Below are 26,478 nucleotides of genomic sequence, written 5' to 3'. Positions count from 1 at the left end.
CAAAGCTCCGCAGCGAATGCAAAGCACTTCCCCCGCCCCCAAAAAAGGTCACCGCACCCAAGATGAAACCCCCCACCCACCCAGGGCTGTGTTTTGTTTTGGAGTTAATTTGCATTTTAAGCTCCTGTGATTCAATCCACCACAGCACACCTGCCTCGTTTGCCAGCGAGTAATTAGATTGCTGTTCTGCATCTCACAGTTCTCCGCTCTCTCGCAGCTCGATTCCGTTTTATGTTGCGGGTTTCAATTAAGCTATTAACACATTTTATGATTCAGAAAATCGAAAAGGAAAAAAAATTCATTCTCTTCCGGCGGGTGAACTCAAAGGCATTTTTGTATCCATCCAGGAGGCAGGGAGAGAAGCGGGGATGCGCTTCAGGTCACCTGGACAATTCTGTGCGTCGGCCGGAGGAGTCGACATCACCGTCTTCTCCAATTTGCATTGCTTGTAATAGGAAACAGGTCTACTTGAGCAGAGCACACAGGCGCTCACCTGAGCTATGGGGAGGGCAGCATGAGGGCCGTCTTTGCCGGGGGGTGCAAAGGGTGCGGGACCCCCGGCACCGAATTCCGGGGGGCACCAAATGTATACCTGCTGTATACCAGTCCCTCTCAATCGCCGGCAGTGAAAATCAATGGAACAAAAGTTGTCCCCCTCTGTTGCTGTTACTCCGTAGCATCAAATATTCCCGACGAATCAGGAAACAAAAGCATTTATTTCCGCTGCGTTGTTGTTACAGGTGAGCAGATTTTCCTACCCTCAAAAAGGTCAACAACTTTGGCTTCCCTCCCCAAAAACCTTCGAGTCCACCCACCCCACAAAAACTAAATGTGGGGGCGCTGGGCAGATCTTTGCACCCCGGTGGGAGATATGCTAAAGATGGCCCTGGGCGACACTGTGGGGAGGGGGGGTGGAGCTTGTGGGGTTTTTCCTGTGGGGGCTTGTGGGGGTCCCAGAAGGCACTGGTTTCTTTTGCTTTTTCTAATAATATTTTCATTAAATTTTCAACAAAAATAACAACATTAAAAAACAAACAACCACCACAAACTACACACACACAAGCAGTATCACATCCATAAAATGGGATTCTCCGAACCCTGTGACTTCCCTCCCCCCCCACAGTTCCTTAAATTTCCTTTTCAACTGCATATCATTTCCATTCCAAATTATTTTCTCTACCTCAAATCCCCAATACTATTTCTAAAGTTACAAGTGTTCTTCAAATCCTGCCAATGTATTAACCTGTTTACAAGACTTTTGCAAATACATGATAAATATTTCCCATTCTTTTTTAAACTTCTCATCGTCTTGATTTCTGAGCTTTCCAGTTAGTTTCGCCATTTCAGCCTAGTCCATTAACTTGGTTGGCCAGTCTTCTCTGGTGGGGCTGCTTCCTCTTTCCATCTGACCCCCCCCCCCCGGCCTTTGAACTGGATGCCAATTCCTGCAAGTTGCTTTGCATTCTCACAGGTCTGGGAAGACCATCTTTTATGTCAGATGTTGTAAATGCAGCCGCTGGCGTTTTCTGCTGAGTAACCACCGGCTTGCTCCATGTTGACATTTCCATTCCACCTTAAGGAACAGGCATGGGATTGTTGCGTGTCACATGTCTGTTTACATTCCAGCACAGTATGCTGGGAACTTCCGTTTGTGTATAGCTTTGGCTTTACCCGTTCTCTCTGAGATGACACAAGAGAGAGACAACATGTTTCTTTGTCCTGATTTATGATGAATAAATCTGTAGTTATAGTGTGACTTCACAAGCCTCGCGCCTATTCTGTGTGTTCAGTACACTCTGCTAATATTTACGCCGGAGCACGGGACAATGGATGGAGACAGCACAGCTGGGGCTTATCAGCTGGCCTTCCGGCCCTCTGCATGCCGACACTCATAGCATCATGCTGCTGGTGTTGGCTTCCATCTGTCTCAAGAGACAATGGAGTGTGCCTCCGAGGGTGAAGCCAAATTGCGGGAGAATCGCAGCCCCTGCCTTCCTTGCTTTTTTGGTGCATTTGCAGCACCAAAGTGATCTGCACAGAGCGGGAACCTGAGCAGTGTGTATGGAGGCGCTGGGCTCCCCCCCCCCCCCGTGGGGTCCAAAGGAAAGCAGAGCAAAATGCTTGGCACCAGCTGGGCTGCAGGAGTTGCCGTAAGGAAGCAGACAAAATGCCCCCTGTCAGGGATGATTGGTGGGTGCTTGAAGAGATCAGAGTCCGGGACTCCGGCCAGTTTTACAGGATTTATTAGTTCCATTTTCCTATTTACACACAGAGCTCTCAGAGCACGTCCTGCTCATTTGGTATCAGTTGCAGAGACTGGCTGGTTTTCTCCAGCATAACCACTTCCGGAGCCCTCCCCCTTTCCTTCCTCTAAGCCCCGGAAATTGCTCCCCCCTCCCTGATTCATTGCTTCCTGACAACCCTTCATCATCCTCCCCCTCTGATGAGGTGCAACTACTTACGACCGGAGTCAAAACAAAAAAAATTCCTTCCAGTAGCACCTTAAAGACCAACTAAGTCAGTTCTTGGTATGAGCTTTCGTGTGCATGCACACTTCTTCAGATACGACCGGAGGTTATCTCTGTATTTCCCCCTTCTCAGCCCCCAGTTCCCTGACACCCCCCAGCCGTCTTAGGGACTCCACTGTGGACTAGTGTAAGCTTTACTCCTCAGCCTTCTCTTCCCCCAAAGACATCTCACAAGGGAGCAGGTGCATATCATAGAATCACAGAATTGTACAGTTGGAAAGGGACCCTTGGGGGTCATCTAGTCCAGCCCCCTGCAATGCAGGAATTACAGCCAAAGAACACAACCTCTGCTGGGTGGGTGACTCTGCCCCTCTGCCCTCAATCTGGGTGGGTCCAACAGTCAAGTGTGGGAATGTTCAGGGATGCAGGAGAGGATATATTGTTTGATTATAGGCTTTCCAACTTGTGTAAACAAGTTCACAATTTAGCAGAGTAACATTCCCCTTTTTAAACTCACAACGGATGCATTTGCTCAGGCTCGCTAAAGCCTCCATAATAACTCTTCTGGTATTTCCCCCTTATTCCCTCATAAAAGATAAGACACAACACAGTCTTCTATAAAAGTATAAAAATGTTTACTCACACATCATTCTGTTCACAATCAGATCCCAGAAGGCAGACTTAGCTTAGAAAAGTAACATCTACCTGGAAACTATCTCATAAGGAGACAGTCCCTTTGTCCTCTCTTGGCTGGAGCCTAAGAGAGCATCTTTAGCTAAGCAGATGGCTGCCCTGCCCTGTGCTTTTGTCATTACCTGCACAGGTGAGGCCATGCCCACCTCTAGTCACATGCAGAGGAAGTCTGTCCCAGCCCAGAAGGAAACATTCCTCCCCATGTGTAAACATGTTCACTCTAGGAAGGTTGTACTTGACTGCTCTTGTGTTTCACATCCCACATCGAGAAGGTGGTTTCATCACATGCAGGAGAGGGAAGTGAGGGGCTGGTGGGGCTTTTCCACCTGGGAAGGGAACCCATCCAGGAGAAGGAAAACTCTGACTGTAAACGTCCGCTGCTTTGCAGGAGAGGAAAAGGCTACACAAATCTGGAGTCCCTAAGATGGTTGGATGGCGCCTTCCATGCCTCCTTCTGGCAACTCCTGCAGCCAAGCTGGAACCAAACAGTTTGCTCTGCTTTCCTTTGGATCCCACCAGAGTCGCCTGGGCAGCCCAGGACTTCCAGACACTCTGCCCAGGCTTCCACCCCAGGGAGGTCACTTTGGTTCTGCTAACGCAGCTGCTTGACTTCACCCCCAGAGGGGCACTCCATTGTCACTTGAGGCAGACGGGTGCCAACTGTTGTGTGGAGAAGCTCAGAGGAGCCCCAGAGCAGCCCCTGGATCAGGCCCAAATGGACCTCTTTCCTCACTGTTGCCCCCCGCCAGGGACTGGCCTTCAGAGGTCTGAGGCCAGGCTGGGAACACCAAACTCCTTAAGTTTTATTTCAATTAATTATTTGTATTTTACGCATTGTGACCAATTCTGATGGCTTACAGCTTTTAGCAATAAAGATTTCATTCATTCATTCATTCCACAAAGTCAAGCTGGGAGGCAGTGGGAGAGGAGTCGAGCAGGGAAGTTCTACCGGGCCCCATCTAGGCTGTTCCAGCCTGAAAGCTTCCCCACAGATTCTCCGCAGGGGGGCTCCTTTCACCTCCCAGCCCTGGATAGTTATTTCTCCCAAACTAAGCAAATTGCAGGAGTCTAAACGGTCCCTTTCCTGATTCAGAATTCTGAATATTGCTGCCTTGCATAAATGGGTTCCTCAGAAGTGGGCAGTTGACCAACTCCCACCTCCATCAATGAGGGATTAAGTGTTTCCAGTGAGCTCCCTCCGGTCTCCTAATTGTGCTTTGTGCTGGTTGCTCAGTTCAGCAGGCGGCAAAGCTGCCCTGTGCCACAGAGGCCGGATCCTGCTCTGGGTTTTCAGGTGCCCCAATGGGAAACCTGCAAGCAAGACTAGAGCACAAAGAGTCCTCTCCCCTTCGCCAGTTTCCAGCAGCTGGGATTCAGAAACGCAACTCCTTCCAGCTTCAGAGGCAGAACACAGCCCTCAATAGCCCTGTTCCCCTCCAGGAGTCTGTCTAATCCTCTTTTTAGAGCCATCCAAGTTGATGGCCATTGCTGCTTCATGTGGCAAGGAGTTTCACAGGAGTTTCACTGTGTGAAAAAGGACTCTCTCCCTCCCCCCCCCCAGCCCATCTATGCACTGTACACTTTTCCACTTGAGGCAAAACAGGAAATGCTGCCTTCCCTGCTCCTGCCAACACGGCCTTTTCTGCTGCCACCGTGCGCCCTGCCGCACCCTCTGCTGGTGGAGAAGCGCCACCATCTCCTTCACCAGCAAGACTGTGCTGATTTCGAGTGAGAACTTGCCCCAAATGGATGTGATTTGCCCAGAATCAGTGCCAATGTCAGCAGTGGTTTGGCAGACAGGGCACCCGCGGGTATGCTGCCTGGGGGGTGTAGTGATCAGATGGGATTACTATGAGGAATTATAAAATATGCATCAAGCCATTGTGTCCATGATGAAAGCATGGCGTTGACTGGGATTGATTCACTGACAATAATTTCTGATCAAGTCCCACAAGCCTCTACATCTATTGCATTTTTCCTCCACTGCCCATTTCTCTATGTCTGACAAACACATATAAGCATTCTAGGACATAGGCTAGTTGCCGGTTGCTGCCCCAGGCATCCCAGGCCATAAAAACAGAAGGCAGTTTCTTTAGGTGTACTCTTCCTTGGTTTTGTTAAACTTAGGGCCTGGAAATAGTTTCACATGAAGGTGATAAAGATCCCTATCTCCTTGCCATCCTTCCTCTAGTGTTTATTGCTTGTTAATGACCTCCGGGGTTGCTGAATGCATTCTTCCTTTTTAGTTCTGTTTTAATTACCCCAGAAGTATGCATGCTTAAATTAGTTTTTTTTTGTGGTTTAACTTTGTCCCCATGTTTTTGAAATGCTCAGAGGAAATCTTATTGGTTCTTACGAACACTGTGTCAAAAATTCTTTTGTGAATAAAATGACCTGGGCTCAGAGGAAATCTTATTGGTTCTTACGAACACTGTGTCAAAAATTCTTTTGTGAATAAAACGACCTGGGCCGAGGGGTGGAGAGGAATTATCATTATTGGCACCTCCTCCCAGAGTCTTGCTTGTCAAGCCTCGTGTATTCTATTAATCAGAGTCCAATCCTTCCTTTGCTTTGGGAACGCCACAGGGGGGGCTTCTGTCATCTGATACAGGGGCTGCACCCTGTCTAATGGCTGGGCCAGCTGTGACTCAGCTGCCACCTGCCTTTCTCGGACACGGCTGTCCAGTTTGTGGGCGAATTTATGTCCTGCCGTGGATGTTTCTGGAATACTAATATGACTGCTGAGTTGTGTTTGGGGGAATCCCCTTCATCTTGGTTTTCTTTCCTTTTCTCGGGTCTCATAAAACAATAATAGAGTCATCTAGTCCAACCCTCCAATGAAGGAATCACAGAATCCTTTTGGGGGGACCCCAGGGGTCATCTAGTCCAACCCCCTACAATGCAGGTATCTCAACCAACACCACCCTGACCGGTGGCCATCCAACCTCTGCTTAGGAACCTCCAAGGAAGTCCACCATCTTCTGAGGGAGATGTCAAAATTCCACAGCTCTTACCCTCAGAAAGGTCTTCCTCACATTTAGTCAGAATCTGCTTTCTTGGAACTTGAAGCCATTAGTGCAAGTCAAGCCCTCCAGGGCAGGAGAAAGCAAGTTTTCTCCATCTTCCATGGGACAGTCCTTGAGACATTTGAAGGGGGCTCTCATATCTCCTCTTAGTCTCCTCTTTTCCAAGCTAAACATACCCCTTCTAAGTGGATAAGGAAAAGTCTTTCTCCTTCTCTCCTAAGGCAGCCAGTGCAGCTGAGCGTTGGAAGATTTGGGACAGATAAAAGAAAGTCCTTCTTGACACACTGCAGAGTTCAACTATGGAACTCTCTCCCACAGGAGGCAGTGATGGCCACCAAATTAAAAAGGTAAAGAGACCCCTGACCGTTAGGTCCAATCGTGGCCGACTCTGGGGTTGCGGTGCTCATCTTGCTTTACTGGCCAAGGGAGCCGGCGTACAGCTTCCGGGTCATGTGGCCAGCATGACTAAGCCGCTTCTGGTGAACCAGAGCAGCACACAGAAACGCCGTTGATCTTCCCGCCGGAGCGGTACCTATTTATCTACTTGCACTTTGACGTGCTTTCGAACTTCTAGGTTGGCAGGAGCAGGGACTGAGCAACGGGAGCTCACCCCGTCAAGGGGATTTGAACCGTTGACCTTCTGATCGGCAAGTCCTAGGCTCTGTGGTTTAACACACAGCACCACCCGCGTCCCATGGCCACCAACTTAGATGGCTTTAAAAGAGGATAAGACAAAGCTGTGGAGGAGAAGGCAATATGTGGCTCTTATCCAAGGTGGCTGTGCTCTGTCTCTGCAGTCAGAAGCAGCAGTGCTGAATCCCAGTTGCTGGAAAACGCAGGAGGGCAGAGGGCTTGAATCCTGCTTTCTGGTTTCCTATAGGCATCTGTGCTGGATCGGGCCCCTCTGGTTTGATCCGGCTGCAGGCCTTTCTTAAGTTCTTCTGACATGCCCCCCATTGAGCCTGAGTTGGCAGAAAGGCCAAAAGTAGTTCCTGCTCCTCAGTTGCACCTGGATGGAGGACTTCAACTTGTTCTCCCCCTCCAAAATAATTTCTGGTCGTTCTGTGACCCCTCTCCTGCTCCTTCTGCATATGACGCGGTCACTGTGGTTTCCCCCAGACCCAGAAACCGCTGCCTATGCAGGCAGAAACTTTTTTATCTCCTACTACACCCCCTGCGCAAAGGCAGCCTTGCAGTCTCCCCATGCATAAAATCTGCTCTTGTTCGCTGAATATTTCATGGCGAAGCAACAAGATCTCCATCTCTGAATAAACCACTCTAGCCTGGGAGGGTTTTGCACATGTCTGAGCAGATGGCTGCTGCCTTCTCCAGGGGCAGCAGAGGGTTGGCCTGGCCTGGCCTGTTCTCCTCGCACAGGGGAAGTTCAGCCTACCTGGGGCAAGCGGCTCTGTTTCTCCTCACAGGTGCCTCATTCCAGATGCAGTGGGTTCAGATCCACCCCGTCCCCCCCCCCACACCTCCCTGTGGTTAAGCCAAACTACTGATATATCCTTGGAGCTTCTGGGAGCAAAGGAGGAGAGGTTGCCACCAAGCGCCAATTTGCCTGACAGCCGTAGCACTTATTTTGCAGTCTGGGGAGGTGGGAGATGAGAGGGGGGACTTGCCCCTCCCCACCTGCTGGCTCTGTACCCAGGAAGATTACAAGGAGGGGGGTGAAGTAAGCTGTGGAATTGCTCTGGTCTGCAAAGCCATTGCAAGGCTGCTGCCACTGCTGCTATGCAGTGAATGTCAAGCAAAGGGTTCCCTGCTCCTTTGCGGTGCAACAGCCCCAGGGTCTTGCAGCAAAGCCCCTCCATCAAGACTGGGGGCCTTCTGGAAGCAAAGTCCCAGAGGTCTCCCACCTTTCCTTTTTTCTCTGCATGTTACAAAATTGTATAAATCCTTAATTTGTCTAACTGGTTATTATCAATAAAAAGTTTGTGAGTGTTTATTCAAAGCCTGCCAGGGAGTCCAATTCACTTTGCTGCATCTTTAGATACTTTGTAAAAGGTTCCCATTCCTCTTTGAAGTCACACTTATCCTTGTCCCATAGTTTATGTGTCAATTTTGCCAGTTCTGCATAGTCCATCAATTTCTCTTGCCATAATTCTTTAGGCGGGATTTCCTCGTTCTTCCATCCTTGTGCTATTAAGACTCTCGTGGCCGTTGTCGCATACATGAAGATATTTTTCAACTTCTTTGGCAGGTCTTTTCCTACAATCCCTAACAGAAATGCTTCAGGTTTTTTAACAAATGTTAGATGGAACATTTTCTTCAATTCATTGTATATCATTTCCCAAAACTTTTTAATTTCATTACAGTCCCACCACATATGGTAAAATGTCCCCTCCTTTTCTTTACACTTCCAACACATATTTGAGCTAGTTTTATATATTTTTCCTAACTGCACTGGTATCATATACCATCTATACATCATCTTCATATAATTTCTTTCAACAAAGAACAATCTGTAAATTTTAAATCAATTTTCCATAACCTTTCCCAATCTTCCATCATAATGTTATGACCGATGAGGTCTCCCACCTTTCCTAAGCCAGGCGCAAGAGGGCCTGCAGATGCCCCCCTTGGGCTTAGCAAAAAGGTCAAGGGACCCCTGACCATTAGGTCCAGTCGTGGCCGACTTTGAGGTTCTCATCTCGCTTTACTGGCCGAGGGAGCCGGCGTACAGCTTCCGGGTCATGCGGCCAGCATGATTTAGCCGCTTCTGGCGAACCAGAGGAGCGCACGGAAACACCGTTTACCTTCCCGCCGGAGCGGTACCTATTTATCTACTTGCACTTTTGATGTGCTTTCGAACTGCAAGGTTGGCAGGAGCAGGGACCGAGCAACGGGAGCTCAGCCCGTCATTGCGGGGATTCGAACCGCCGACCTTCTGATCGGCAAGTCCTAGGCTCTGTGGTTTAACCCACAGCGCCACCCAGAGGGGGGCAAAGCCATGCCAGAGCCCCCCTCCCCAATTGTCTCCTACCCACTCTGACTCCTTTTCTGCCTTATCTACCAGCTTTGAATTAACCTTTTAATGCCACACCAAAGTTCATCTCCTCCGATGCCGTCCTTGCTTCACACATTGCTTGCGGCCTTGCTGTAATTCCCAAACTTTTGCAAAGGACTGTGATTTTGTCTGGGAAATGAGCACTGCCTAGTAGTGCTGAGAAGTGCAGTTTCCCCTCTCTTAAATTGGATATGTGCGGATTCCCCCCCCCCTTCAATCACTAAAGCGAGAGAAACTCCCTTTCTAATGCAAATGAATGTTTTTAGCACCCACAAAGTGAGATGTGGCGATGGAATGAAAGGACTGTGTATTTTATGGGCTCCAATTAGCGCTGAAATATTAAAACATTAAATATTAAATGGGGATCATCCTAGAAGCTGCTACAGAGAACTGAAATAACCCAGGAGAAGGGGGCTGGGGGGCCAATTCAGCCTCCGTTGGGGCCAAAGGTGAAGGAAAGGCAAGCTGGGAGGCAGAGGAGCCTTCAGGTCGCGAGTGGCTGGTGTGTCTTGTGATGCTTCTGACTTCAGGGCTGACGACTCCTGACTCCTTCGCAGCTGCTTGTCTCAGATAATTGGCCCCCCTTCAGATGAAAGCAAGACGCCACTTCAAGGCCTTGCTGCCTCACTTTCAAAGGACTTGGGGGATGTTAACCAGAAACATGTGGTGTTGTGTGAACACCACATGGTGATGGTGCCCAAAATAGCCTGGAGGGCTCTGCACCTTTAGTGCCCTTCCTCTGCCTGGGTGAATTGGGGGCAGGCTGGTGGGGTGGACTTTTCGGCAGTGGCAGACTCTGAATGCAGACAAGAAAACTCACTCATCGCCCAAGGGCCATAGACTGACAGGATGGCAGACTTGGAAGGGACTCCAGGGGCCATCTAGTCCAAAACCCTGCAATTCAGGAATCAGGACTCACAATTGTGTACTCTTAGTCCAGTTCACTTTAGAGGAAGGTTATTGATGGCTCTTAGCCAGGCTCTTAGCCAGGACAGCTCTTATTGATGGCTCTTAGCCAGGACAGCTAGAGGCAGCACATGATTCTCAATGCCAGTGCCTAGAAACCGCAGAAGGGGAGGCTTCCTCTTGTGCTCAGATCCTGCTTGCTGGTTTTGTTTGTTTGCTTGCTTAACCTATACACCACCCTATACAGTGGTACCTCAAGTTAAGAACGTAATTTGTTCTGGAGGTCCGTTCTTAACCTGAAACTGTTCTTAACCTGAGGTATCACTGTGAATCATGCCAGATTCATTAATCAGCTCCCTGCAACCCCGAAGGAGACAGAGCAAAATCACACCATATTTTCTCCAAAAGGAGAGTAAGAGGGGGTTGAATGAGTTAATTCTAGATGAGTCCATTCCTCCTCCTCCCACTGTCCTGGATTGGTGAACTCATCTTAAAGGGCTCCAACAAGATTCCGAAAATCTTAACTACCCAACTAACCTGGTTCAAGAACTGGCCTTGGCTGAGAAATCCTATAAGGCAAATATAACTGATATAACGACCGAGAGGCCACCTTCTGAGCTTGGAAAAAACTTTCAAAGTCAACAGGTTACTTTAGCTAATGGGGCAGGGAGCAGGGTCCTGAGCCATTTAAGGCTTTAGTGGTCAAAACCAGCACTCTGAATTGGGCCGGGAAACTAATCAGTAGCCTGTGCAGTTGGATCAGGATCAATGTAATATGCTCAGGCCGTCTTGCTCCGGTGAGCAACCTGGCCGCTGAATTCTGCACCAGCTGAAGTTTCGGAACTGTCTTCAGAGGCAGCCCTACGTAGAACGCATTGCAGTAATCTAACCCTGAGGTTACCAGAGCATAGACAACAGGGATAGTTGGGACTATGGACAGGGATACTTAGGCCATCCCTGTCCAGAAAGGGGTGTAGCTGGGCCACCAGCCAAAGCTGATGGAAGGCACTCTGGGTCACTGAGGCACCTGGGCATCTGGTTGGCCCCTGGGAGAAGGCCCTGCAGGTCTCGATGGGGCCCCTTTGGCCTCCTCCAACAGGCAGGCTCTTCTTATGTTCAGTTTGGCCATCAGAAGCGGTATCTGCCTGAGTGCATAGTGAAGGCGTTCAAGGATTTGCCTGCCTGGCAAGGGCTGTGATGGGGCAGGGAGAGAGCAGTGGCCAGGTGTTCCTTTCCCCACCTGCTGGGTCTTTATAGTCTCCTTGGGCTTGATGGGTGCTGCACTGTAGCAAACACTCTGTGGCCAGTGAGCCTGGGCTGTGGCTAGTGGTCAGCTCCTGTTAGGATGGCCAAAGGCAGGGGGTGCCCCAAAAGCAAGTGAGGGACATAGCAGAGGGGAATGGAAAAGCTCCTTTTCTGGCAGCAGAGTCCGTGATGTGTTGGAGCCATCCATGGACAGCAATGTTCTGCTCGCAAAGAGCTCAGCGGATCACTTTTCTCTTCCTGGGTTTGCCTGGCTGTTTCCTGAAAAGGGAGGGTCCTGCTCTTCCTCCTTCCCTACTTTCTTTCTCTCCACCCCCACCCCACCGTATCCTGAAAAATAGTAAAATGCTAAAATAACTGCTGTGAATATTCATGAAACAGCCTGAGTCGTGCCAGAACCAGATGCCAGAAAGGGCAGCTCAAGGAAGGTGGTTTTCTATCCAAGAGTCGCTGGGCTTTTCCAGGCCTCTGAATTGCTGGACTTCAGCACCAAGGCCAGCTCCAGGCAAGGGGCTCAGAAAAGTGCAGAGGAGAATTGGGCTGTTCCCTGTTTCCAGTGTTTGCCCAGTGTTTTCTAGGCACAGGTCGGAAAGGGAAAACATGCTGTTTCCCACCGAATCAGAACAAATGTCAAGAAAACCTGGGAAATAGCAGGTTTCCCCAGGGAAATCAGTGGGGCAAAAGAAAAACCTCTTGAACCCGTGCCTGGAAACCACAGGGCGAATTGAAGCGTAAACGAGCCAATTGCCAGTTCCCAACGGTATTTTTCTAGACATAAAGAAAAGCTACATGCACAAACAGAAGCACACAACCGGAGGCTGTTGTATAGTAAAGTCCTCGTAGGACGGAAGTGGGGCAGCTGTTCTCCTGCTGGCCGCTTTTAGAAAAGCATCTTTGGCGCTGAAGATGCGAGCTGAAATGAAAGGCAACTATGGGCAGATCCTGCTGGATCAGGCGGAAGGCCTAGCGCATCCTCCTGTCGTCACAGTGGCCCTTGAGATGCTTCGAGGAAGCCCACATGCAGGAGCAGAAGGTCCTCCTCGTGGGACATGCAGCCAGCGGGGCTAATAACCTTTGGTTGCCTTCCCTCCAGCGTGTCTCCTCATGATTCATGGACTTGTCCTCACGCTTCAGCTTCCAGGCAGCTCTCTCCTTATTAAGAGGCTGCTGTTCTTGGCTGTGCGGCTCAAGACAAGCTACAAAACAAGAGTAATTGGTTCTCATGAATATTCCTTCTCCCCCCCAACTGAGCCTTCTCTCCTGCACTATCTTCTCAGCCTCCTGGCAGGCTGCATGCATTACGCACTTTAATAATCCCACTTCCAAACAACGCCAAACACTGATTTCTGTGCGCTGATTGATAGTTCCACACATCAACGGAACTCTTCCACGCAGGACTCAGGAGAGGATGAGGGTTGGGAAGGTTGGTGCGTGTTGTGAGCAGGGAGGGGTGGGGGAGGGGATCCTCCCAGCTTCCCACTCAGGGCAGATGGGCTCTCCTCTCACTTTGCCTGAAGCAGTCTGTCCCTTAGATCTTCTTAGAACCACAGACTAGTAAGGTTGGAGGGTGTGCTGGGCCTGAGGGTAACCTGAGCAACGCAATCCAGGTCTGGTCCAGAATCCAAGGGTTCTGCGAGGAGTCAGTCTGACAGGGCCAAGACAGGGAACCAGGCAGGGAACCAGGCAAGGACAGGTACAGGATCTCAGGCAAGATCTGGCATACAGCAATGTTGTTCCTGCAACCTGGGGCAGGGTCCAACAGCCTTTTATCTCTGATGTGGTAGCGGCTGGTCCTGATCCCCCAGCAACTCACCTCCCTGTCTCGCCCGAAGGTGAGCACTCCTCCTGCGAGTACTCAGGTCTCTCCTTCTCTCAGACCTGAGTCTCTGCAGCTTGGGAGACGTTGGTGGGTGACTAGACCCAGAGGCTGCCTCAGCCTCCCCTGACCCAACCAGTAGTGGAGCAGCTGTAAGTGATGGCCCAGCTGGAGGCAACGAGATCATCCCCGCATCTGGAGCCAGGGCAGGCTCAGGCCCCGGACTCGGCCCAGCTGGTGTTTGTTGCAGGGGAACCTGTGCAGACTGGGACTCTTCAGGATCAGGCCCCAGACCTGGTTCAGATGAGGCAAAGGATCCGGTGCAGACTGAGTCTCCTCTGGTTCTGAGTCTGAGCCCGAGTCCCAGGCTATCACAGAGGAGACCCTAAGGGTCATCTAGTCCAACCCTCTGCAATGCTGGAATCTCAGCTCAAGCATCCATGACAGAGGGCCATCCGACCTCTGCTTAAAAATCCCCAAGGAAGGAGAGCTCATCACCTCCCAAGGGAGATAATTTCCACTCTTGAACAGCTCTTACTGTCAGAAAGTTCTTCCTGGTGTTTGGTTGGAATCTCCTCTCCTGTTGCTTGAAACCATTGGCTTGGGTCCTCCCCTCTGGAGCAGGAGAAAAGAAGATTGCTCCATCTTCCATGTGGCAGCCCCTCAGAGATTAGGAGATGGCTCTCACGTCCCTTCTCAGTGTCCTCTTCTCCAGCATGAACATCCCCAACTCCCTCAATTCCTCCTCAGACCTGGGACTTGCCTGCCTGCTTCCCGGCTGACCTGGGCGCTTTGTCCCGGCAGCCGAAGTTCTCCTGAAGTCAGCTGTCTTCCCCCTCATGTCCAGAAGTGATCCTGGGACCTGCAGCTGCAGAGAAGGCCAGCCCTGGTGGTGCTTCCTCCACACTTGGCCGGCTTTAGTCAAACTGGTTCCTGACAGATGCAGACGGGACGTTGCTTTTTGTGCTTTGGCCTCCCATTCCAGGTTGGAGCACATGCGCCAGCATTCCCGCTGCATGCATGGCCTGGTGGGGAAACGCCAGTCAGCTCAAAGAGCAGCAATGAGCAAAGAACAGAGGAGCAGGGGGCATTTCCTGCTGACCCACGTGGAGGAGGGGGGGTGGCCTTGGCCCTTTCGCTCCTGGAAGAAGGGAGAGCTAGGCAAGGGCAGCCCAGGTCCATGGTGTCTTTCCACAAACAGGCCTTGGATCTGCACACGACACGAGGAAATCCTTTGGGTGTCTTCGCGGCAGCCGCCCCCATGGCACACGCACCTGTTTCCTCCGCTTGGGCATTATTTTATAAACCTCTGTCATGTCGGCTTCTGTGGGGGGCGGGAGGGAGACTCCATTGGGCAGCTGTGAGTGATGAGTGGTGACCTGTCATTTTCCTCCTCTTGTCTGGCCTCACGGTCTGGCTTCTGTTCTTTTCCACTTTGCTGGCTGGACACTGTCCTCTGAGGAGCACCTGGTTCTGCTCTTGTCTTTCAGCTGCTTGCTGCCATTTCATGACACCCCCAATAACGCCTGCAAACCGCCCCCCCAGCACACGGTCTGAGCAGCGTCCACGGCTGCTTCCCCGCCTTTGCCTCTTGTAATGTCTGCTTGGCAAGGCTCCAAGTACAGCTTTAGCCTCAGGTTAAAACCATCTCAATCATTGTCCCTCGCAGGAGTCTTCAGCGCTCCGTAGCGGAGAAGGGAGCAGACTTCCAATCTGGCCGCAACTGGAGCAGTGCAGCGTCTGGTGATCTGATTGTTATGTTCAAAAAATGCTTTGTGCACTGAGAGCCACCCTGCAAGGTGGGCCGGTATTATAATCCATAAACAAGAATTATAATAATTCCAAGCAAGTGTGCAATGGGTTGGATGTCTGCAGAGGTTTTCAGAAGTGGTTGAAGCTACATACTCTGAATAAATGAATAAGTGCACACAGGTAGCATCAGAAGGCGAGTCTGCCATTTCTGGAAGCTCTCTCACCACCGCCCCCCTGCTTCTCAGTGGGTAGACCAGCTGTCCATTTATAGCCTAACTTGCATCCAGCCAATGCCCATTCACCACTCTTGATTGGAGCCCCCAACACTTTCCCTGGCAATGCTGTCCCTCCACGTGGAGCAGATGGGTCTGACCTTCCTGGGTCCTTTGCAGGGGCATCCTAGCCCATGTCGCCACAGCCACAGCCCTGGACATCTCTGTTGGAGCAGCAGCAGTGATCATTCCACCATCAGCGATGGCCTAGCAAAGAGGGATGGAGGACCAGACAGGAAGGTCCTTCTCTTGGGCCTTCAGGCCATGGGGGGGGGGCATTTGCTTTGCCCAACTGGCCAGATCTTCCTTCCTAAATGCCAGCCATTGCTGTGACCTCAGTGGGGTGTAGTGGTGAAGAGCGGCAGTCTCGTAATCTGGGGAACCAGGTTCGCTTCCCCGCTCCTCCACCTGCAGCTGCTGGGTGACCTTCGGCTAGCCACACTTCTCTGAAGTCTCTCAGCCCCACTCACCCAACAGAGTGTTTGTTGTGGGGGAGGAAGGGAAAGGAGATTGTGAGCCGCTTTGAGACTCCTTCGGATAGTGATAAAGTGGGATATCAAAACCAAACTCCTCCTCCTCTTCTTCTTCTTCTTCTTCTTCTTCTTCTTCTTCTTCTTCTTCTTCTTCTTCCTCTTCCTCTTCCTCTTCCTCTTCCTCTTCCTTTTCCTCTTCTTCACTACCTAAAAGGTGGGAGCAAAATGAACGAGGAGAATGGTGCCTGCCTTTCTTCCTGCTATCTTGGGTTCTGAAAATGCCAGGAACTTAATCTTTTTTAAAAAACCCAAACAAACCCCACTCTGACAGCTGAGAACCTGGAGATTGTGCTGCTGGCCTTTTGCTGCTGCTGTTAATGCCACCTGGTGGCGAAGCTGCAAACCTGCACGGATGCTTCAAATTCCAGCTCAGGTGTCGCTGTTGCCACCCAGCGGGTCAGAAGGAAACTGCAAACAGTGCAGCTTTGGGCCTGAGGGGAATAAGTGTTTCAGCATAATCTCAAATGCTGGTTTTCTAAGCATTAGGGGTTTTTCATCGTCACAGTGTGTGCATGTTCCCTGACCACATCTTTTCCTATCTTGGGCTGCAGCTCCCTCCTTACATCATTTATTCCGACATCACCAGGTTGGGCGTCGCTTTCCTTTTGGAGGAAGGCAGAGGCAAAGTAGGTGTTGAGAATTCCGCCTTCTCTCTGTCACCCAAAAACATTTCTCCATCCTCTCCACGCCGAGCACTGACCACCTGCCCATTCTTCTTCTAGCCGAAGAAACCTGCAGTAGAATATGTGGAATTGGGATATTTTGTCCACACCTGACCCCCTTTATAATTTTTTTTAAAATGTCCAGTAGCACCTTAGAGACCAACTAAGTTTGTTCTTGGTATGAGCTTTTGTGTGCATGCACACTTCTTCAGAGACACTGAAAGAGAAGTCACCAGACCCTTATATATAGTGGGAGGGTGGGTGGGGGTTTTCTGGGGTTTTATGCCATCAAATGCCAGCAGTGCCCTTCAGCTCTCTATATTGGACAAACAGGCCAAACCCTACGCCAAAGGATAAATGGACATCAATCTGACATCAGGAATCAAAAGACAGAGAAGCCAGTAGGAGAACATTTCAGTCTCCCAGAACATTCAATACAGGATCTCAAAGCAGCTGTCTTATGACAAAAGAATTTCAGAAATCGACTTGAAAGAGAAGTTGCTGAATTACAACTTATTACTAAACTGAAAACTATGGAGAGACCTAGTCTTAATATAGATACTGGATTCTTGTCTCATTACGCATGTTAAAGCTATTTTTGGCCATCTGCATACTATCCCTTGCTTTTTCCTGTAGGATTAATTGCAGTCATTAACAGGTTTACCATACCCATTGAGTCAATCACCCATCTCCTACTACCCTCCAGAGAAAAACCCCACCCCACCCTCCCACTATATATAAGGGTCTGGTGACTTCTGTTTCAGTGTATCTGGAGAAGTGTGCATGCACACGAAAGCGCATACCCAGAACAAACTCAGTTGGACCCTAAGGTGCTACTGGAAGGAATTTTTATTTTGTTTCGATTACAGCAGACCAACATGGCTACCTACCTGTAACTATATGCTATATGGTAATTTATGGACCTAACAGGTACCTCAAGCCCTTTGCATATGTTGCCCTGCAACCAGTCCATGCAGAATGTAGGCACCCTATATATAGAAAGGAGCAAAGCAGGGATATTTGAGGGAGCAGGCGAGCAGGCGGGGCCCAGGACTTACATCCTAGGAGCCGACACAACACAAAACACGGTTGCTGTAGGAAGGTTTCATTTTATTTGTTTTTTATCTTCTATTTTGGAAATGTACATCCAGGTCTGTTTCCCTTTAAATTTTTTGGAGGCCCCCAAGAGAGTGGGGCCCTAAGCTAGAACTTGTTTAACTTATATGTAATTCCAGCACTGCTCCTGAATCCCAGTTGCTGGAAACCAGAGGAGGGGAAGGTGCTCCTGTGCTCGGATCCTGCTTCCGAGTTTCCCGCAAGAGGCACCTGATTGGCTGCTGTGAGGGGAGGAGGATGGGCTGGAAGGGCCAATGGCAGCCAGGCTCTTCTTAGGTTCTGAGCTTTTTTTGAATTTCCGGGGGTGATGCAGGTAGAGAGATGTGGCCACCTGCAGATAAATGCTACAATATAGGCTGTGAATCTACGGCACTGAAATTTCTCAGAGCTTGTTCGGGGGGGGGGGTACAAGAAGGCTAGAGGAGTGATTATAATTAGGTACCATTTGTTTCTGATTATGACAAGGTTAATAATAAGGGAGCATAATTTATATAATTAGATTACAACCCTCTGTGGTTGCACAGGGTTGGTAGCGTCACATGCAGCTTCCTTCTGGGAGAAGATGATGGAACCTGTTTCAGCTGAAAGAGCCGCATTTAGGAGCTGTCTGAGAAGGTGTGCGTGAAATGCGTGTGTGTGTGTGTGGCAACACAGAGAGAGAGAGAGAGAGAGAGAGAGAGAGAGAGAGAGAGAGAGAGAGAGGGAGGGAGGGAGGGAGGGAGGGAGGGAGGGAGGGCAGCTGGGCTAACCTGTTCATTCATATTTCAATTATCAGCCCATTTACTTTTGGTTACATACACTTCAGGTTACAGACTCCGCTAACCCAGAAATAGTACCTCAGGTTAAGAACTTTGCTTCAGTTTGAGAACAGAAATCAGGCTCCGGCAGTGTGACGGCAGCGAGAGGCCCCATTAGCTAAAGCAGTGCTTCAGGTTAAGAACAGTTTCAGGTTAAGAACGGACCTCCGGAACGAATTAAGTTCTTAACCCAAGGTACCACTGTACAGATTCTTGATTAAAAATACAAAAAGTATTATAAGGTAAAAGAAGAAAGAGGAGAACGAAAGAAAAAACCTATAAACTTATTATTAAACTTATCCTGAACTTTACCTAATACAGTGTCCAGGGCCGGCTTACCCATAGGCGCTAGGGGTGCGGGGCACCCGGGTGCCAGGCTCTCAGGAGCGCCAGGCTGAGAGTCTGGGGCCAAGATTTGGAGTCCAGGGACTGAAGAGCCAGGCCAGCCTCTGCCGAGCGCAGCAGAGCCCGTCAGAGCGCCACAGGCTTTTCCGCTGCAGGCGCTGAGGCAGCCGGTCAGCTCCCCCCTCCTGCACACCTGGGATTGGCGGGCCGTTGAGAGAGCGCTGGGCAGTTTTTTGCACCCCAGTGCCGCAAATGCCAGAGACGGCCCTGACAGTGTCAGCCCATTTATTTTCACATAAAGAAAGCACTTTATGTCCTCTGGGTTTTTTTGGGGGGGGCTGTGACCATTTCTGCCCCAGCTCCTTCAGGCCAGCTTCTTCTCTCCCACCTTCCCACCCATCTATTGCCAGGTGACCTTGTGGAGGAAGCCATAATGGGGTGCCCCCCCCCGGGACAACATTCTACCTGGGAGGTGGGTGCACTCCAGCCCCTGAGCCCCCCACCAGCAGGCTCCCACCCGTTGCGCCTCCATCAGAATGGGAGTCCAAGGGCTCTGGGACCTGACCCTGCAGGTGAAGAGAAGAGTTTGGGTTTGATATCCCGCTTTATCACTCCCCTTCAGGAGTCTCAAAGCGGCTCACATTCTCCTTTCCCTTTCTCCCCCACCACAAACACTGTGAGGTGAGTGGGGCTGAGAGACTTCAGAGAAGTGTGACTGGCCCAAGGTCACCCAGCAGCTGCAGGTGGAGGAGCGGAGACACGAACCCGGTTCACCAGATTACGAGACTGCCGCTCTTAACCACTACACCACACTGGGGCCACTGCAGAAGTGCGTCACCCAGGAGCTGCCTGGAGGACTTGGGGGAGGAGAGAACATGCATGGGGGGGGGCTGTTGGAAGAGGGGCACCAGTGCAAGCTGGGGCTTGAACCATATTGGGGGGGGGTGTTGATGCTGAAGACAAACCCCAATAGTCAGCATTGGCAGGACAGCAAAGGAGAGCTGTGCAGAGACTCCCGCCCAGTCCTTTGCCTACGCCACCCCCAGTCACCGCCTGCTCCTGCTGTCTCTCCTCTTGGGGGGGCGGGGGTACACAAATATATTCACTTGACATAGGTAGGACCCCCTCTCCTTCAGGCACTGTTCTGAGCAGGCCCCATTTCCTTTAAAAAATAATATTGCTTTTTTTCCTCTCACAGTTTTATACATTTTAACTTAACCATTTCAAACATTAAAATACAAGGTTCTTTTGAACCCTCTTTCCCTCCTCCCCTCCCCTCATGGGTTCCATGTTTAAGATTAAGTTTGCTGCATCTTTTACCCTTGTCCATCTGTTAAATATCCATAATTACCATAAATAATTCCACATTACATGTGTCGTTACATCCCTGCCAATGATTTTAAACTGTTTACAGTGGTTTTTAAATATACTAAGAATTTACTTCAGTCTTTTGAAAATACTTGATCTTCCTGGTTTCAAATCTTCCCCATCAGTTTCGTCTGCCATTCTTCTTTTGTTGGTATTTCTCCTTCCTTCCATCTCTGGGCTAGATGCATTCTCCCTGCCGTAGTTGCATACATTAAAAGTATTTTGTCTTCTCTTGATATCTCTTCACCTGTTATATCTAACAAAAAGGCTTCTGGTTTTTTAACTACTGTGTTGTTAAACATTTTCTTTAATTCATTATATATCATCTCCCAGAAAGCCTTTACCAATGTACACGTCCACCATATATGGTAAAATGTACCTTCCTCCCCTTTGCATTTCCAGCACAGATTTGAACTTGTTTTGTACATTTTAGCAATTTTACTCAGTGTTAAATACCAACAATACATCATTTTCATATAATTATCTTTCAACAAACAGCATGCGGTAAACTTTATTTCCTCTTTCAATAACTTTCCCCAAGTTGAGAGTTGGATATTATACCCAAAATCTCTAGCCCACTGTATCACCACGGCCTTAACTTCTCCATCTTTTGTATACCATTCTAAAAGTAACCCTGTACATTTTTGATAACATTTTCCAAAAGATTTATTTCGAACCTCTATCTCACTGTATCAAAACCTTTTTAAAAAAATCAACCTTAAGAAAACATCATTTAATTGGTGAATCTGCAAAAAGAATGCCACAGCGCCAGCTGAAGTGTGCTTTGCAGAAGGAGTCTCTGGGCAGATGCCGAGGCAAAGGCTTTGACCATTTTGTTGGACGTTAAACTTGTTAAACTTTTGCTTTAATATACTAATAGCCTTGATACAAATTTCCCCCTTCCTTCCTTCCTTCCTTCCTTCCTTCCTTCCTTCCTTCCTTCCTTCCTCCCTTCCTCCCTTCCTCCCTTCCCTTCCCTTCCCTTCCCTTCCCTTCCCTTCCCTTCCCTTCCCCTTCCTTCCTTCCTTCCTTCCTTCCTTCCTTCCTTCCTTCCTTCCTTCCTTCCTTCCTTCCTTCCTTCCTTCCTTCTCTCTCGCTTTCCTTCTCCCTCCCCCTTCCTCCTTCCTTCCTTCCTTCCTCCCTCCCTCCCTCCCTCCCTCCCCTTCCCCTTCCCCTTCCCCTTCCCCTTCCCCTTCCCCTTCCCCTTCCCCTTCCTTCCTTCCTTCCTTCCTTCCTTCCTTCTCTCTTGCTTTCCTTCTCCCTCCTACTTCCTTTCTTCCTTCCTTTTCCCTCCCCTTCCTTCCTTCCTTCCTTCTTTCCTTCCTTCCTTCCTTCTTTCTCTCCTCCCTCCCTCCCTCCCTCCCTCTGTCCCCTTGGCCCTCTCCTCTTCTCCCAGGTGTGCTGCTTACCTTACCATGGAAAGGCTGGTCCTGTCCCTCCTGGTTATGAGCTCCGTGGCGAAGGCCACCACATGTCCCACGCGCTGCATGTGCCAGAGCCTCTCTCCCTCCTTCACCATCCTCTGCACCAAGACAGGGCTGCTCTTTGTGCCTCCGAGCATCGACCGGCGGACGGCGGAGCTGCGGCTGATGGACAACTTCATCACCGCCCTGCGGAGGAGGGACTTTGCCAACATGACCAGCCTGATCCACCTGACGCTGTCGCGGAACACCATCAGTCAGATCATGCCTTATGCGTTCTTTGACCTCAAGGGCCTTCACGCGTTGCACTTGGACAGCAACCGACTCACCCACATCCACGAGGATCACTTCAAAGGGTTGGTCAACCTCCGCCACTTGATCCTCAGCAACAACCAACTGAACTATATCTCCCCCGGGTCTTTGGATGATTTCATTGACATGATTGAGGACCTGGACCTTTCCTACAATAACCTGGTGAACGTCCCTTGGGAAACTATCGGGAGGCTGTCCAACGCCAACACCATCAGCCTAGACCACAACCTCATAGACTTCATCCCCGAGGGAGTCTTCTCCAACCTCCACAAGTTGGCTCGGCTGGACATGACCTCCAACAAGCTGAAGAAGATTCCCCCGGACCCCCTCTTCTCTCGCATCCCTGTCTACGCCAAGCCAAAGGGGCTCCCCTTGTCCTCCCTGGTGATGAGCTTCGGGGGGAACCCCTTGCACTGCAACTGCGAGCTCGTCTGGCTGCGGCGCCTGACGCGGGAGGACGACCTGGAGACGTGCGCCTCCCCGCCGGAGCTGATGGGCAAGTACTTCTGGTCCATCCGGGAAGAGGAGTTTGTCTGCGAGCCGCCCATGATCACGCACCGGACCCCCAAGCAGGTGGTCATGGAAGGCCAGGGGGCTTCCCTGAAGTGCAAAGCGGTGGGCGACCCCGAGCCGTATGTGCGCTGGATTTCGCCAGGCGGGAAGTTGGTCTCCAACACTTCCCGGACCGTCTCTTTTGAGAACGGCACCCTGGACATCTTGGTGGCTTCTGTAGAGGAGAAAGGGACCTTCACTTGCATCGCCTCCAACGCTGCGGGGGAGTCCACGGCCCCCGTGGAGCTGGTGGTCAACCCCTACCCTCACCTTGCAAATAGCACCAACTGTGATAAGGAAGCAGAGCCAGGCCCCTCGGACATCCTCATCTCCGCCAAGTCCAGCTTCCCCAACGAAACCAAATCCCAGCCAGAGAGGAAAGTGGTGGTTGCTGAGCTGACCTCCTCCTCTGCCCTCATCCAGTGGCCTTCGCAGCACCACATCCCAGGGATCCGGATGTTCCAGATCCAGTATAACAGCTCGGCTGACGACATCCTGGTCTACAGGTGAGCAGGCTCCTTTTCCTCACGCAGGCTGAGACCCTCCCTGCCTGCAGACTGTCTTACCAGAGTGGTGCAAGCTCTAGTTGTCTCCTGCTGGGACTACTGCAATGTGCTCTCTGTGGGACTCCCTTTAGGGGTAATCCACTTACCTTCTTGAAAGACCTACATTGGCTCCCAGTACATTTCCTCAGCGTCCGGGCAGAATGATGTGGGTGGAGACGCTCCTTCAGGTATACTGGGCCAAGGCCGTTTAGGACTTTAAAGGTCAACACCAACACTTTGAATTGTGCTCAGAAATGTACTGATAGCCAGTGTAGGTTTTTCAAGACCGGTGTTATGTGGTCTTGGTGGCTGCTCCCAGTCCCCAGTCTAGCTGCCACATTTGGATTAATTGCAGTTTCCAGGTCACCTTCAAAGGTAGCCCCACGTAGAGTGCATTGCAGTAGTCCAAGTGGGAGATAATTAGAGCATGCACCACTCTGGCAAGACAGACTGTAGGCAGGGAGAGTCTCATCCTGTGTACCAGATGGAGCTGGTGGACAGCTACCCTGGATACAGAATGGACCTGCACCTCCATGGACAGCTGTGAGTCCAAAATGACTCCCAGGCTGCACACCTGGTCCTTCAGGGACACAGTTGCCCCATTCAGGACCAGGGAGTCCTCCACGCCTGCCCACTCTCTGTCCCCCAAGAACAGTACTTCTGTCTTGTCAGGATTCAACCTCAATCCATTGGCTGCCATCCATCCTCCAACCATGAAGAGACTTTGTGGAGCCACAATCTTGGCCTGGCTTCAGTGGCGTAGCGTGGGTTGTCAGCACCCGGGGCAAGGCAAGTAATTTGCGCCCCCTAACCCATGGATTTGCGCCCCCTAACCTGTGGATTTGCGCCCCCTAACCCTAACCCCCAGATGTTGTGCCCGGTGCGGCCGCCCCCCCCCTGCACCCCCCATGCTACGCCACTGCCTGGCTTGGCTTGAATTGAGCTGCTTTGCTTCTTTTCATTCAGATGGGGACTCCGTGGCAACCTGCCCTTCAGGGCTCGAGGTGGAGGGTGTGTCAGAAATGTTACGCACCTGAGCAGTTTACAAAATGCAAGCAAAGTGCAGCAGGATAAAGCTTGCTGTGACCAGCAGGTTAATATTATCATATGTTTATTTATACCTCACCAGGTGACTTACAGGGGAAAAATAGGGAGAGCTCAAAACATGGAGGAAAGCAACCCTTAAAAAACAATTAAACATTGCTAGGTAGGTGGGAAGGTAGATTGGTAGATCACCTACAGATAATAAGTATGTATTGGGAATTAGCAGCCAGCAAGGGCAGCCACAAGAGTGGAGAAAGGTTGTTTTCTGCTGCTCCAGAGAAGTGGACATGGAGCAATGGACCCAAACTACAAGAAAGAAGATTCCACCTAAACATTAGGAAGAACTTCCTGACAGTAAGAGCTGTTCGACAGTGGAATTTGCTGCCAAGGAGTGTGGTGGAGTCTCCTTCTTTGGAGGTCTTTAAGCAGAGGCTTGACAACCATATGTCAGGAGTGCTCTGACGGTGTTTCCTGCTTGGCAGGGGGTTGGACTCGATGGCCCTCGTGGTCTCTTCCAACTCTATGATTCTATGCGTCTCCCCAAGGGGAAAGATCAGGGAGGTGGCTCTCTCAAGTTTGGGCACAGGGGGAGCAGAAAACTCACCGCCCCATTGGGCTTTCCCTTCCTGCTCTTTGTCCCAGGGCAGAGCTCTGAAGCCCCCCCCCCCCACCTCAGCCTGAAAAAGGACCAGGAGTTGCTCCTTCTGCTGCCAGAGCAGCCAGTCAGCCCATCTCTTTGTTGTCAGTATTAATTATTTTCATCATTTCATTTCATTTATTGAATTCATATGCCGCCCTGTACCCAGAGGTCTCAGAGCGGTTCACACAAAAGATTACAATTCATAAAATTAAAATAAAAGCAATAACCCAATAATAGCCCCCCCCCAAAGAACCACATTTTAAAAGGGTATGGGATGTTGATCAGGTCAGCCAAAGGCCTGGTTAAAAACGAACGTTTTTGCCTGGCACCTAAAGGTATGTAATGAAGGCGCCAGGAGAACTTCCCCAGGGGGAGCATTCCACAGACAGGGAGCCACTGCAGAGAAGGCCCCGTTCTTGTGTTGCCACCCTCTGCACCTCTAGAGGAGGGGGCATACGAAGAAGGGCCTCGGAATATGATCTCAGGGTCCAGGTAGATTCATATGGAAAGACGCGGTCCTGGAAGTAATAAAACTTACGCACCACTTGATAGTTTAACAAATCTGAAAGTGACCTACAAGAAGATAAAACAGTCAAACCCAGAAAAACCTTCAAGCCTGCTTTAAATCATACAAAAGTTAAAATCCTAAAACAGATTAAAATCGCCTCCAGTTTCTCAGCATCCGTCCAAACCAGGATGCTTTGGGCAGGCGTCAAAAGGCACCTACAGTGAAGGCACTTGCTTGAGGTCAACAGGCAGGGAGTTCCAAAGGTATTACTTACAAATGCAGAAAATGGGCATAAGGTGGCCCCTGCCACAGGGCCAGTTCTGCCAATTGCCTGAGTTTGTGCCTTCGGCCCTCTGCACGCCCCCGGGGGCAAAGGTGCACTGTTCGTGATGCTTGCGCTGTGGACTGAGCCCCCTCTGTGTCCCTTTCCCTTGCAGGATGATCCCCGCCGCCAGCAAGTCCTTCTTCCTGAGCGACCTGGTTGCGGGGCGGGACTACGACCTGTGCGTCCTGGCCGTCTACGACGACGGCGTAACGCTCCTGACGGCGACGGCCGTGGTGGGCTGCGTGCAGTTCTCCACGGAGGAGGAGTACCAGCAGTGCCACTCCCTCCACGCCCAGTTCCTGGGCGGCACCATGATCATCATCCTCGGAGGCGTCATTGTGGCTGCCATCCTCGTCTTCATCTTCATCCTCCTGGTGAAGTACAAAGTCTACGCCAACCCCCACAAGAGCCAGGGCGCAAGGGTCAGCAGCGTCTGCTCCCAGACCAACGGCAGCCAGGGCGGCTCTGGGGTGCAGCCAGGCTCCAAGCCGGCCGAGGGGCTGCCACAGGACTGCGTGGCGCTGCCTGCCAGGGGCAAGACGGTGGTCGACCTGGAGGGTGAGAGAGCGGCCCCCGTAGACGCAGCTCTTCGGAGGAGCGACGGCTTCTCCTAAGAGGCGTGCCAAGCCCTGGCGACGGGCGCAGAACAATGCCCGGCATGGTTGTCTTTTAAGCGTCACGACTATTGTCTATTTTTAAGATCAGATGGTTTAAAAACTATTTTTTTAATCTGTAAAAGTTCTTGCATTCTTAACTATTTTTGTTGCACTATATTAAATATAAAGTGTGTGATTTACAAGGGCTTGGGCTCCTTCGTGCTCCCATCTACATCAACGCAGGCGGTGGGGGCGGAACAGCCTTTGGGGAATGTTTATTACCGATAGGTAGCAGCAGAGCAGCGATCCCTTCCCCTGAGCTTAAGCAAGGCTTTTCCCAAGCAAGCAAGCATGCCAGAATGCCAGTGGCTGGAGACCACAGAAGGAGAGAATGGCTCTTGTGCCCGGCTCCTACTCAAAGGTTTCCCATGAGGGCATCTAGTTGGTCCCTGTGAGAATGTTGGACTGGATGGGGCCCCTTTGGCCAGCTCCAGTAGGCTCTTTG

The 26,478-nt window shown here is 50.6% G+C and overlaps 1 protein-coding gene across 1 annotated transcript in view; it reads left to right on the top strand.

Moving 5' to 3' along the window:
* The window catches only part of LOC309375998 (leucine-rich repeat and fibronectin type III domain-containing protein 1-like protein), a 66,182-nt gene extending 40,017 nt beyond the window's left edge, over nt 1-26,165 (top strand). The window contains exons 3-4 of the mRNA XM_081922115.1: nt 21,427-22,821; nt 25,490-26,165. Coding sequence (XP_081778241.1) covers nt 21,446-22,821; nt 25,490-25,991 — 1,878 coding nt within the window. The 5' untranslated portion in view covers nt 21,427-21,445 and the 3' untranslated portion in view covers nt 25,992-26,165. The remainder of the gene's footprint in view (nt 1-21,426; nt 22,822-25,489) is intronic.
* Nucleotides 26,166-26,478: the final 313 nt, after the last annotated feature.

Source organism: Podarcis melisellensis (genome assembly GCF_964234715.1).
Source record: "Podarcis melisellensis genome assembly, chromosome: 8".
In the NCBI taxonomy this organism is placed as follows: Eukaryota; Metazoa; Chordata; class Lepidosauria; order Squamata; family Lacertidae; genus Podarcis; species Podarcis melisellensis.
The sequence above is the reverse complement of the archived record's forward strand: the minus strand, read 5'-3'. Positions and strand labels throughout refer to the sequence as shown.